Here is a 13,812-nt window from a genome sequence, read left to right as displayed (position 1 = left end):
GAACAAAATAGTTCCATTTTAATAATTATGTAATTCCAAAAAAATGCGTGACGCATAATGTTATGATGTGTAGATTAATTTGCTAATGTGTATTTGATTTTTTGATGTGAAACATCTATAGGCTCACTTGTAAAACGAATTGTTGGCGTGGTGACGCTTGCCGTGGCGACGGGTCGCCACGCTATACTGAGGTATACATATATGTATATAATAATATTATATCATCATCATAATAATATTATCTTTTATGCATAATTTGTACACACACGATGTTTCACATCTGCCAGGCGTCCCATGACGGCTCATATTTTTAGCCGACTTCAAAAAGAAGGAGGTTATCAATACGACTGATTTTTTTTTTATGTGTGTTACCGCGAATCTCCGCCCCTGGTGGTCCGATTTTGATAAAAAATATTTTAATCGAAAGGAAGTGCTTGCAGATGGGTCCCATTTTTTTGTTTTTTTTTAAATAACTAGAAGACTAGTAGATTTTTTTTTATCAATTTAAATAGTAAGCAAGATGGACGACTTTCGGAAGAAAAGAAAAGGAAAAATATAGGATTCTCATAAACTTTGCATATTCCCACACGAACTTTCATTCCCTCTTCCTGTTGTCATTTTGTACCCTTGAGGCCAAAAACTTTCACAAACTTTCAATATCATATTTATCAACATCAAATTAACGTACTAAAAATAAGTTTGAAGCTTCTAACTGTAAAAATGACGAAATTTCCATCCAATAGCCACCCCCACTTACAACCCTTTTATCGCGTTAAAGTAGCACATGCCCGTTGTTCGTTATGCGCGTATGGTCAGAAATTATGACAACCGTCCTTAAGTACAACATTAATCCGCATACAAAATGATTCCATACGTTATAGGCGTCAGTTGTCAAACTTATCATCATTTGGCGAAAATCAAATAAGTACAAAAATCACGGCAAACGACCTGTCCATGCCTCTCTGAACCTCTGTGGTAATTTATTTCTATGACTTGTCTGTTTTATTTCTTGATCTTAGGGATAACACAAATTTGACGTTTGACCAAATTTGACAGTTGACATGACTGACAATGACAAGTGCCGTCTGGTCGTTGGGCCTGCCTTTAGCAAGACTTTTTAGTATCAAATAAGTTTCCTTTTTATGATCGTTATTACTTAATTGTTATAATTACACAATATGTGATCATGTAAATAGTAGTAAATTCTAAATTTCTATTTCGCAACTGTGTGCATGATAGCTGCTTAGCTACTAACTATGGATTGTGCAGACATGAATCACTATGAAAAACAGCTGTACATTGTCTTTAAAACATTCGACGTAGATAACGAGGAAGCCCTAGAGAAGTCTGCCGTACAAGAGTTATGTGACGCGTTGCAGCTCGAAGACCGTGGCGCTACATTAATCGAGTCGTTGTTCGAGCGCCACCCCGGTCGAGTTACCTTCACACAGTTCCGCAACGGGCTGCTGTCCGTGCTCGGAGGGGGAGACTCGTCGCCTCTTGCCCACACAGCCACTGCCGCCTCAAACCTCTCGCATCATAGTGACGACGAATCTTCAGGACGGGAGGTCGCTCCCAAGTTTGTATATGGTGCAAAGAAATACGGGCGGCGATCGCGGCCGCAGCACGTCTCGTCTGAGGAGGCGCCTAGACCGCGAGTCGCCTCTGACTCGCGGCTCGACGGTGAACGTTCCAGGGAACGAATGAGGTGCAAACGTAGCGCATCTGCTATGGAGAGCCGAGTGCCATCGACCGTCGACAGTGACGTCACAGCGGAAGCCCTCGAACACGACAGGCGCGTGGATCGCGAACACGCCTTGTCCTTGTGCCGCAGTCTTCAGATGACAGGCATAGACAGCAGAATCGTCGATGGAGTCTTTGAAACCGTGTCCACAGACGAGATCACAGTAGGTGACTTTTTTGATCGGTTAAATGCATCACTAAGCACTTCTATAGCTGCGTCTATCGACGGCGTGAGTACTTCCTCGCATAATATCCTTCCGAACTCTGAGGTAGCGAATCGAGTTCCAGATGAGATGTCGAGCGAAATGATAGTAGAAGCATTCGAGCGCTCCGGCGTCCGCAGACCGCGTCGATTGCTTCTAGAGTTAGGTTTTGCGGCCGCTACGGTTCGTCCCTCGGACCTAGAGCGTGCGCTTGACGATGAATTGCAAGCGCTGACCGCCTCGCCCGAAGGTCAACCGGAAGCTCGCGATTTTCTTTCTTTAGCTTTGCTTACCCTTTTGCGATTGAGGCTAGAGCGGTCGCAGCAATGCATCTGTGCTACGGTTGCAGAGCGTGATAAATTACGAGTGGATTTAGCAGAGGCAAACCGTCGCGCACGCCTTCTCGCCCAGGACGTCGATGACAACCATGCTCGTATTGAGGACGAATTAAAAGCGAGTTTACGCCAGGTAGAAGCGCGCCACAACGAGGCGACGCGCGCGGCTGCCGCCGAAATGAGTCGCGAGCGCGAAAAAACTGCAGCGACCCTGTCGCGCCTCGAGGAAGAGATCGCGCGTCGTGCAGATGTCGAGGTGCGCCTGCGGGCCGACGCTGCGACCTTGTGCGAGCGAGTAAAGGATTTGGAGATGCGTGCTATTACTGCAGAGGAAAAAGCACAGCATTCGGAAAGAGAAAGAGCCCGCCTCGCAGCCGACTTAAAGGCCGCAGAAGAGGCCGGCGCAGTCGCCGCTGACGCTTCTCGCAGCTCCGCGCTGCAGCTAGAGGCGGCGCTGGCAGAGCTACGATTAGAAAATAAATGGTTGCGCGACCGCAACGACGAGCTGTGCGCTGAGCTGGAGGTGGCTCCGCAACAGAGCGCGCGCGGCGGCCCCGCCCCCGCCCCCGCCCCCGTCCACGGCCCGAGCCCCGGTCCCGCGCCCGATCTCGGCCTCTCCTGGCGAGATGAGGCGCCACTCGATACCTCACTCTCGCTCAACGACTCCTGCAATGTAAGACTTTTCACAGTTCATTTTTTTTATTGTAGAAGAAAAATTAGAATGTATTTAATCAAGTGCCTTGGTTTTCAGGGTTCATACGTTACCGAGGGAAATGCTCAGTGCACCGTGATTAAAACCCTTCAAGAAACTCTGGCTCGTATTAAAGGTTTATCTTTATCTAAAGATAGTACATGTGAATCGTGTCGGGCAGTTGCGGATATGATTGCGTCAATCGAGGGCACAGCGGCGAATGCGGTGCGCTCAGACACCGGTGTGCAGACCGACGCCTGCGCCGGCGCGCACAACGCCGCCGCAGATGAACCATCCCATAGTCCGCAACAAGCAGATGCAGATGAGAAAGCTCAACTACTGGCTGTTATAAGGTAAAGTAAGCTGGCTTATAGATAGTTGGCTTGTGTTCCGCAATGTCCGCTGATGATCATTATGTATTGACGTACAAAACTATCTCACTGTGTTTATTACTTAAATATTTTTTTTTATTTTACATCTCATAAGCTGTTAACATAATATCTTCTGAATCCCTCTTTCGAGAGAGAGAGAGAGAGAGAGAGAGAGAGAGAGAGAGAGGATTTGAGCAGTCGGTAGGAATCGATAAAACGAAATTGACATGGTATATACGTCGACAGCGAGCTGGAGTCGTCGTACGATCAGCTGAAGAGGGAGTACGAGCAGAGCGAGGAGTACTGGGCGGGCAAGGTGGAGGAGGAGCGCGAGGCGTGCGGCGAGGAGCTGCGCGCGGCGGACGAGCGGCTGACGGAGCTGGTGGCGCGCATCGGCGAGTACGAGCGCCAGTTCGCCCGCGCGCCGCTGCCCGCCATAGAGGAGCGCGCCGCCCTCGAGCAACAGGTCACCGCGCTCGAGGACGAGTTCGCCGCCTACCGCCGCGACGCCGAGGCGCGGCTGGCCGCCCGCACCGCCGACCTGGCCGTGCTGCGTCGCCGCCTCGCCGACCTGGAGCGCCGCAACGCCCCCGCCCCCAACCCGGCCCCCGCCCCCGCCCCAGCCTCCGCCTCCGCCGCCGTCAGTACACGTTCTCTTACTTCTGACATATATGTCATCACTAGGATAGAAACCTCAGAGAGGCAGCCGTACCGAGCAGAACATGTTGTGGTTGCAGAGTTGTGCAGTGTGCGCGGTGTGCGCGGCGTGCGCGGGGTGCTCCGGGTGGTCCGGGTGCGCTGCGGGTGCGCTGCGTGCGCGCGCCGGACGGGCGGAGCGCGCGGCGCAGCGCCTGGCCGCACGCTTGGCCGCCGCAGACCTGCTCGTCAAGGACCTGTACCTGGAGAACTGTCGGCTGGCACACCGGCCGCGGCTGCCCTGACCTCGCATCGCCTCGCATCGCCGACGGGGTAACTAATTACGTTGCTATTGCGAAAGTTTTCCAGAATAGAATAAAGAAAATAGAACAAATTTTAATCCTCTTTACCTTTTCATCCTTGTCTTATAAGAAAGCGATAGGAAGGGGAAGTGGATTTAATGATCGAGGGGACGCATAGGAAGGTGATATATCTTTTTTCTGTACGTCCCCTCCTCTGTCGACTGAAGGTGGGCAACGAATTTGTAATCGTGGATATCTATGGCCAACGTATGCTTTGATATTTAGTCCTATTCAAGCGGCCGCGTGCTCGTTTACCACCTTATGATAAATAAAAACACAACAAGTCAGCGGAGGGTCGAAGGACCTCCTTATATTTGTGTCAACATGACATTCGGGTCCGACTGGCGGCCGGGCTTGTTGTACTTATAATTTTGTGCCAATCGTACAAGCGGGCCCCGGAGCGGCCGCTGCCGGACTTAGCGGGAAGCGTTGGGGAGCGTATTCCGACACGACGCTCCCGTCCTTCGATTGTCCCTCGTCAATTGCTAAGTGCCATATTGAAGTATAAATCATGCAAATTTTGATAACTTTCAGTGGAGACAGCAGCAAAGCTGCCGTTTGGCCTACCCCAAGCCTCGGCGCTCCGCAGCCTCTCCTCGTTGTGGAAATCAAATTTTGGATAATAAATGGGCCCTTTGATAAAATAACACCGACAGCATCGTTACATTGTTGTGCGCCAGCGCCGCCTTCTCGCCGCGTGACCTGCACCAGGTACGTGGCACCTTGCTCACAGTCTGTGTGACACGGCGAGAGCGGCGACACCGGCGAGAGCGGCGAGAGCGGCGACACCGGCGAGAGCGGCGAGAGCGGCGACACCGGCGAGAGCGGCGAGAGCGGCGAGAGCGGCGAGAGCGGCGACACCGGCGAGAGCGGCGAGAGCGGCGACACCGGCGAGAGCGGCGAGAGCGGCGACACCGGCGAGAGCGGCGAGAGCGGCGAGAGCGGCGAGAGCGGCGAGAGCGGCGACACCGGCGAGAGCGGCGAGAGCGGCGACACCGGCGAGAGCGGCGAGAGCGGCGAGAGCGGCGAGAGCGGCGAGAGCGGCGACACCGGCGAGAGCGGCGAGAGCGGCGACACCGGCGAGAGCGGCGAGAGCGGCGACACCGGCGAGAGCGGCGACACCGGCGAGAGCGGCGAGAGCGGCGACACCGGCGAGAGCGGCGAGAGCGGCGACGGCGGCGAGAGCGGCGAGAGCGGCGACACCGGCGAGAGCGGCGAGAGCGGCGACACCGGCGAGAGCGGCGAGAGCGGCGACGGCGGCGAGAGCGGCGAGAGCGGCGAGAGCGGCGAGAGCGGACATTGCGAGACGATAAATGTCTCGCTCAAGTGCCTTGTTAAATATATAAATGAATAGAAAGTTATGTGTAAATATAAGTATAAATGTGATATTTGTGTGCGTCATGTGACGTCATGTGACGTCATTGTGACATTCACATTCACAGTACATCATGTACGTGGTGTTTAAATACGTGTTGTATAAGAAAGTTATGACGTAACGCGACTCAGCAAAAGCTTTGTGGAGGTTTATCTCGAGTTAATTCTCTCGTTTAAATTATAAAAATAATATTTTCGACCGAAATAGTCCCGAAAGTCCAAATATATTGTGTTTACTGAGGTCATTTTTTTCTTCAATAATCTTTGTAACTCACATAAGAACAAAATAAGGAAATAAAGTTAATTTTGTTATAAATGCATTTATGAAGATTTCACATGCTGTAATTAATTCCTTCGTCCTATTTTTTTCTTTGTATAGTGTATAATTTGTATAAAAAAGTGTTAAGTAATTGTTTTTTAATTAAAGATCATTAAATTTTAGGTCTATTGAAAACCGCTGAAAATTAATTGAGGTCAGATAGATGTAGAGGATGTCAACCTCCACAAAGATTTTGACCCATTACATAAAATACACCTTTATATAGGTACATGCAGTTGTTGTCTGAGTTAGCATTCAGTTATAGATGTCGCTAGCTCTTACGAATAAGGGCCAATGTGCAAATTGACAAATTTTCAGGAGAGACCCTTAAACCCTCAAATATATAGGAAAATAAGCCGTATTGGGCCTTTTACTTCTGCAAAAAATAACATTTACAACTGTAAATGTGTATTATGTTTGTTGCATGTTGTTAACTAAACCAAGTGATAGTTTTTAACACAAATAAGTAAAAATCATCAATTTGTTATTTTGGCCCTTATACATAGGTGCCATCGATATGTGGCATTAGTAGTTTGAGAGATTATCCCGAACACTGTGACACGAGATTTTTGTATAAACACAGTGACACATGAGAGCAGTTGCTGCTGCAGTTAACATCTACTTGTTATAGAACAAATTCTGCAGCTTCATAATTGTTGACATTTTAAATTAAACATTGAAGGTGATTTATATAAAGTAGTTATTAACTACGGCCTCTCCGGCGCTATATTTATTTTATTATATAGTTAATAAAATAAAAATCTGTTTTTGTACCTTTGTTATTCCATATATAGATAAAGGCGACGGCGAACATAAACTAAATGCAAAATTTAATTCCATAATAATGTGATAAGGTTCCTGTCATGTTACTAACTCACAAGTAAATAATAACAATTTCGCAAACGTTAAATGTATTATTTATTAAAGCAACCCCACCTCCCCCTTCCCCTCCCTCCCTCCGACACCCTCTGCTACTCGATGAAATTTGACACATATGTAGAACATAGTCTGGAAGAACACATATACTTATTAAGTTGTATAACAGATATGCGTTTCTATTTAATAATCAAGAACTCGTCGTCGTCGTCTGCTGCTGTTGTTGTTGTTGCTGCTGATGCTGACTTTAAAGTACGCAATCACAATTTTTCTGATAGTTAAATAAACTTATACTTTATACACAATCTTTTTCCGGCCGCTCTATTCATTTATTAATTTTTTAGTCCTCGGTATTACTTACTTTTGAACATTATTCAAAGGGTTGTCCAGGATCACCTCACCCCCCCGCACCTCGCCCCCCGCCCGCTGTTGTGATGTAAACAAAACTCGTTTCGGGTTTAAGAAATTTATTTGTATCATAAATAAAAATCATGAGTACTACATAAATGTTCAGAATAATATGTTCCTACTCAGAAACACTAATCACAAATGTATTACAGATTTAAATTATACCATGAGCTGTATCTCTTGCGCCAGATTTACCTCCCTTGTACATCGCGCCTCGCTGATGTTACGTTGACTATTTATGTTATATTGTATTTCAATGAAATTGTCGAATGGTGGCGAGACCGCACAGAAGTCCGGCGCGGATTTCGGGCCGTCTCGTGCTCGCGTCCGCACACGCCCGTAAACTAGTTACTTGCGGCCATTTCGCATCGTCGACGAGTGCCACCATTATTTTTAATTTAGTCATTTTATATCAAATAAACGTCGCGAAAGAGAGCTGCTCGGACGGCTACAAGTACATCCCGTTGACGAGGTAGTCGGCGTCGAGCGAGAGGCGCGGGTGTGCGCGGCGCCGGGAGCGCGCGGCCCGGGCGCGGCACGCCAGCAGCGCGCCCAGCGCGGCCGTCATCAGCGTCCCTGTGTACATACACCAGCACATACACCACATACAGTACTCATGTACAAATACGTCCCCGACGCCGCTGACTAACGAAGTCATCTAATCATAATTAATTATGATTAGTACGGCACTATGATACGGCAAAAACAAATGCAATCCCTCATCTTCATGAACTTAACCCCTTGACATACAAATAAAATGTGTTAATTAAATGCCGTTTTCATTGCGATTGCGGTATTGTTGAGAGAGGGGAATGTATCCTCAACAGTATAAGCAAAACAACATCGATGCACGAACGAAACAGCTAATCTAATAATATACTGCCCGATGTTAGCCAAAGACAGTTCTTGACCTCTCGGAGATGTCAAAGTGTACAATGGCACATGACATGAATGACGTTTCAGAGACGTCATTGTATGTCAAGGGGTTAAACAATACTTCACGATTCTCCAAGTTGTAGTTATGCTCGATGCGGTCCGGCGCTAGACACATACAAAATCCCAAAATATAATATCTATAAACTCGATAAGGTGACATGTATCAACGTCCATGTACAAAGTTGTAAAAGCAGCGAAACCCCGAGGAAGAGAGCTCACCCAGCACGAGCAGCAGCACGGCCGCCGGCGGGCGCTCGCTGGGCCCGTCGCGTGCCTCCGCCCCCGGCCCCGCCTGCCGCCCCAGCGCCACCTTTTTAGTTATAGGAAGAGTGTACAGATTCCGTTTCGCTCAGTCGACCCATCTGAATGATGTACGATATGAAACAGATCCATGCCAGTTTTGTTTCCAACGGCGTAAGCGGAGCAGAAGACGGTGCAATACTGCCATTGTTTCAACCTACACTTATTACAAAACAGTACTGCTCTGTGTGAGCGAGTGCGTTCAAACAAAACCAGTACTGCACTGTCACTACTCTCCTTACTGCGCCGCCCTCGGCATCTGGCCTCAGAAGTAACAGAAGGTCTCCAACAGGACAGTTACAGTATGAGTGAAGAAGCGGCACAGTACCGTTTGTTTCAAGGACTTCTTTTCCGCGTCTTTGACGTCGGGCCGGGGCTGGGGCTGAGGCTGGAGCTGGAGCTGGGGCTGGGGCTGGTGCTGGGACTGAGGCTCGGTGCGGTCTGGCGGGGGCGCGGCGGCGGGCGGTACGCGCTGGGGTGGGGCCGACAGCTCGAGGCCCTTTTTAGGCGCGTCGTGGGGCGCGGCGGGCCGCTGCGGCTCCGCGGCGGCGTACAGCGGCAACTCCGGCATCGTCCGCTCGGGCGCGTAAATGGCCGCCTCCTGCCACGTTCATACATCTTTGTGAACCGCTCCGCATATATCTGTTTATCGACGGCGGCACTCGAATATCGAGGCCTTAAGGATAATAATTAAAGAGAGAGGGGACGCACCGAGTTAAGGCGCCCGGGCACCGGCCAGGCGCGCCGCTCTTCCGGCCACGACCCCGGCCGCTCCTCCGGCCACGGCCCCGGTCGTCGCTCCGGCCACACCGCCGGCCGCTCCTCCGGCCACACTCCCGGCCGCGCTCGGCGCCTTCCCTCGCCGGCGCCCTCCGCCACAGCCGGCCCGCGCACTGCCTCCTCGACCTCGCCATCGCCATCACCCTCCAGGCTATCCATTGCTGTAACATTCATATTCTCAAATTACAAATTCAAAAAACAATAATGCATTTTTTTTTCTTCATCTAAATATCAAAGTTATTTCATATATAGCTCGACCGGATATATAAAAATGCGGGGAAACGTAGGCAAGTAGTTTTTGACACTGACGTGACGGTCTGATTTCTAGCCGTGACCTGTCAAAGTCTGAATTATTTTTTATTTTCAAAACTTCGTTTCCGGTTCTCGACCGGGAGTCGCTGGGTCTATGATAGCCTAAGATGTCAAAGTGTGCGCTTACCGCTGTGCGACGGGTCCGGTTGCGGGCCGAGGGGCCACGCGCGCCGCGGCCAGCCCGGCGCCAGCGCGCTCGTCTGCAGCAGTCCCCCCTGGTGGCTGAAGATGTGCGGCGAGCTGTCCCCCGCGCCCCCCGCGCCCCCCGCGCCCGCTGCACCCCCCGGCCCCGTTACGCCTAACAATTAATGAATAAGTACGCTGCAGCTCGTCATTCAATGTTTCATTTTCGATTACAATTTTTTTTTAATTTAATCACTTAATTTTAAGTGTGATAACATGGTTACACAGAATTTTCTCGCCAAACCACTTAAGTGGTTTGTAGACGTCGCACGTTGAATAGAATACTTCTCAGTAGCGAATATTTATTGAATATATATTATTTATATTACTGTAAAAGCATGAACTGCGGTTAATCCTCAAATGTTCCGTTAAAACTTACGATTTAGCAACTAGTATTGGTGAAAGCCCGAAAAGTTATGTGGTTATTTTGAGAATTAAATTTTCGTCCGAAAGATCGCCAAATCCGAACCGTTAGTTCGTCGTACCCCCCGAGCAACATCTGCGCACTTACAAACTATATTTTGATAATAACAAGTAGATACCGGGGTAACGGCGCTGTGCCTGCGTCAGTCTCCACGGCCACAGCTCCCCTGCATTCCCGCCGTCCGGCTGTCCCGCGGCCCCCGCGCCCCCCGCACCCATCGCATCCGTCGCATCCCCTGCGCCCCCTGCGCCCGCTGCACCCGCCGCCGCCTGCACAACCTTTTCAACGATCACTTGTCACATATATGATTTTTACAAGAGAATGTTATTCACGATGTGTCAAACCACGCACAAGATGAATGATACGTTTTTATACAAACGTAATCCGTACGGACACGCAAATGTTATCACCCATATTTGTTTGTGTGCTCCTGTTCGTATCTACGACCATGGCCGAAGAAGCCTGAACAACAGGTAAGCGGAACGAAGACAATAGTTTGTAAAACGTGCGCTTTGTGTAAATAATACTGTTGGCAGGATGTCCATGAGACTGAGGACAACTCGAGTAACGCACATATTGTAGCCTAGTTAAAATCGGAAACCAGAACACACACTCAATATAAATCGTGTAAAGGATTATGCTTGATAAGTTGATTAAGAGAATATATATATATAAGGCAATCGGCGGTCGATACAGCATGTGCAGGTCCTTACCTAGGTCTAGTCTGCTGTTTGATACATTTTGTATTACGCTTACGTGCAAAGTAAATAATTAAAATGAATTCGGTTTGGATTTTATCTGTTACATCGATTGGAGTATTTGGTCACAAGAGAGTTGTGAAAGGCTGGAGTGCAGTCGCGGTGAGAGATGCGTACCTGCGCGTGCGGCGGACGGGGCGCAGGGGGCGCGGCGGGCGCAGGGGTCGCGGCAGGCGCAGGGGGCGCGGCGGGCGCAGGGGGCGCGACGGGCGCGGGGCAGCCCAGCTCGGGCGCCTCATCGCTGTGGTCGGCGCACTGCGGCACGCCGTCGCAAGCGTTATATACGGCGATGCACTCGCCGCCGCGCCGGCACTCGAACTGGTAGCGGCTGCAGCGTCCTGCGCGACACATCCCTTGTACACATGGTGAATACAGCGCTATGCCAACTCAGCAGCGGCGTTAGGGTAGGGTGTGGTAGCGAGACCACCCAGGGCGCTGGACAGAAAGTCCCACGTAACTTGGTTACCCCCCCTCCCTTAAATGCATAGTGTAAAAGAGGAAGCTGTAGAAATTGACGAGTTGGGCGCTTGTAGCGCTAAAACCGTCACTGCCACGACCAGTGTATAGGATTACCGGAGTGAGACGCTATTTGCAAGATCCACTTAAAAGTTTCAATACACTATGTGATCTTACAATTTAAGATACATTTTTAAATGGCCTGACGAAGATTCTATAGCTATCACCTTACACCGACACCAGCTGTACCCTTTTCGTTTGTAGAAAATTTTAGACTTTTTAATTGGTTAGAAAATCGAGTTGTGTGCGCTCCGTGCATACAACGTTGAATTGCCGACACGAGTCCTCTATCCGGTTAGTACAAACATTGTGATTAAATGTCAACTGCTTGTTTTGCTCTGCCATCTTGAAAATTGCAGCGACGACAACGATCATGCCAAACAGATTAGGCGCATCATACACAAGGCAACGTAATTTTTCATCATCATCCTGCCCTTCTCTCTACGGAGGGTCGGCACAGTATGTACCTCCATGCATCTCTATCATCCTTCATATCTGAATTCATCCCCTTCTAACGCATACCTTCTTTCACACAACCCATCTATACTTTCTTTGGTCTTCCTCTTGACCTTTGTAGGCATCCACATTTAATCTCATTAAAGAAAAAATAAATAAAATACGGGGCGGCGGTGGCTGTTGCGGCTGCGTGGGCGACGCCTGCGGCTGCGGCAGCCCCGGCGGTGTAGCCAGGGGGCCAGGAGGACGCGGGGACGGCCCTGCGGTGGCCGCCGGCCTGCTTGTTGTTGACGGATTTCTGCGTAAATCAATTTAAATGTAAGAAAAAAATTGGTCTGACTCGACACTTACAACAATATCATTTTTTCACTTTGAAATTCTTTTACCTGACTAGCCGGAAGACGACGAAGCTACAATAATTCGAATGGAGATAAAAATCAGTAGGAATGTTTGGAACCACACTATATGTTAACTGTGAAAAGTCCCTCTTGATACCACGTTTGAAAATAAAATTGAGTGCCAATGGTAACAACAATGGGTTTATTGCGTTTTTTCGGCGAAATAGTAAGTTTTATCAAAAATGAACGAATTGTAGATCATAAAATCACTTTTAACGATCTGTCGTTTCTGCAATATTAGAGTTCAAACAGTTGAGAAAGTCGTAGAGTCGTAGTCGTTCAATCACCAGCGACCACGGCTTTGTGCTTAGGTGAAAGATAATAAAACCCGAAAGAGGATAGTCGTAGATAGTCCGTTCTTTTTGTTGAAACGTGTTTTGTAAATTATCAAAACCCATTTTTGCTACATTGACCTATTTTTTTTTCCAAATGCGGGATCGATAGGACCTTTTCAGGCTTCACATGTAATGATGTACCGAATATTTCTACCAGTTTTCAGCTCTATGCTCTTCTTGTAGCTTCACTTCTAATCAATAATGTAATCATGTGTAACGTAAATTGAAAATTTATTTTTCCTTTTAATTCATCCACTACTTTGTCGATTCCTCCGCTCCTTTCGATCCTTGCCGCATTAAAAAGCGGTAGGCGGCGGAAAAGAGTTACAACTGGTCCCCGGGCCACATTTGCCGAAGAAGCGTGTGAGCGGTGAGCACCTGAGGCGCGCCAGCTGCTCCTCGTGTCGCTGCCGGTCCTGCCGCTCGGCAAGCCTCCGGCTCAGCGCCAGTACGCCGCTGCTGAAGTTGCCGTGTGCCGTGAATTTGCACCGGAAGTCCTCGGGAGGGCCGCACGCGAACAGGTAGCAGCTGCCCGGGCTCTGCACAACACCACCGCAACGCACTATCACGAGACGAACGCATAAGTTCTTGCGAATTGGAAAGTTTTGCTGTTAAATCGTACTTAAATTACAAAATAAAACTCGTTCGACTGACTCTACTCCACACTAACGCAGTATAAAACTCCCTTCGTTTAGACTACTGGAGAAGAGTTAGATAGATAGATATCTTACTAATTTTATAAATGCGAATGTTTAGATGGATGTTTGTGTGAAGGTATCTGCGGAACGGCTCAACAGATCTTGATGAAATTTGGCACAGATGTAAATCATAGCCTGGAAGAACACATAGGATACTTGTTATGTTTTTTTTATCTTCGCGATGACGGAGTCGCGGGCGACAGCTAGTATGTACATAAATAGGTACTCACTCACATAACAATACATTTCCGCGAAAACCATTAGCCTAGCGTCTGCCGCCTACAGCAAAAAGAGTATAGAAAAGAGAAAAAATATTTTTTTTATTATGAGGCTGAGCCACACTGGTGGCCTTTGTATGGTTGTTTTGTTTCCACTAGCGCTTCCCCGACTGCTGTGCA

General features: G+C 48.8%; 2 protein-coding genes across 2 annotated transcripts; both read left to right on the top strand.

Moving 5' to 3' along the window:
• The first annotated feature begins 507 nt into the window (after positions 1–507).
• On the top strand, positions 508–5,149 carry LOC106712693 (blastoderm-specific protein 25D). Its single transcript, XM_045678727.1, has 5 exons — positions 508–2,954; positions 3,033–3,325; positions 3,590–3,873; positions 4,091–4,312; positions 4,876–5,149. The coding sequence occupies exons 1-4, from the start codon at positions 1,257–1,259 to the stop codon at positions 4,282–4,284; spliced, it is 2,469 nt and encodes an 822-aa protein (XP_045534683.1). The 5' UTR covers positions 508–1,256; the 3' UTR covers positions 4,285–4,312; positions 4,876–5,149.
• LOC123721121 (otolin-1-like) lies at positions 4,666–5,695 on the top strand. The gene is made up of 3 exons (XM_045678596.1): positions 4,666–4,700; positions 4,876–5,052; positions 5,095–5,695. Exons 1-3 carry the CDS (start codon positions 4,666–4,668, stop codon positions 5,693–5,695), a joined length of 813 nt encoding a protein of 270 aa, XP_045534552.1.
• The last annotated feature ends 8,117 nt before the right edge of the window (positions 5,696–13,812 follow it).

The sequence above is a fragment of the Papilio machaon genome, chromosome 7, assembly GCF_912999745.1.
Source record: "Papilio machaon chromosome 7, ilPapMach1.1, whole genome shotgun sequence".
Lineage (NCBI taxonomy): Eukaryota > Metazoa > Arthropoda > Insecta > Lepidoptera > Papilionidae > Papilio > Papilio machaon.
Note: the sequence above shows the minus strand (reverse complement) of the source record. Positions and strands in the feature narration are given on the sequence as shown.

Bases quoted from the DNA above. Each gene is read 5' to 3' on its own strand.
- LOC123721121 (XM_045678596.1), top strand. From the start codon at position 4,666: ATGACATTCGGGTCCGACTGGCGGCCGGGCTTGTT. The intron at 4,701-4,875 runs GTACTTATAATT...GATAACTTTCAG, and splicing joins GACTGGCGGCCGGGCTTGTT to TGGAGACAGCAGCAAAGCTG. The intron at 5,053-5,094 runs GTACGTGGCACC...ACACGGCGAGAG, and splicing joins CGCCGCGTGACCTGCACCAG to CGGCGACACCGGCGAGAGCG.
- LOC106712693 (XM_045678727.1), top strand. From the start codon at position 1,257: ATGGATTGTGCAGACATGAATCACTATGAAAAACAGCTGTACATTGTC. The intron at 2,955-3,032 runs GTAAGACTTTTC...CTTGGTTTTCAG, and splicing joins CGCTCAACGACTCCTGCAAT to GGTTCATACGTTACCGAGGG. The intron at 3,326-3,589 runs GTAAAGTAAGCT...ATACGTCGACAG, and splicing joins CAACTACTGGCTGTTATAAG to CGAGCTGGAGTCGTCGTACG.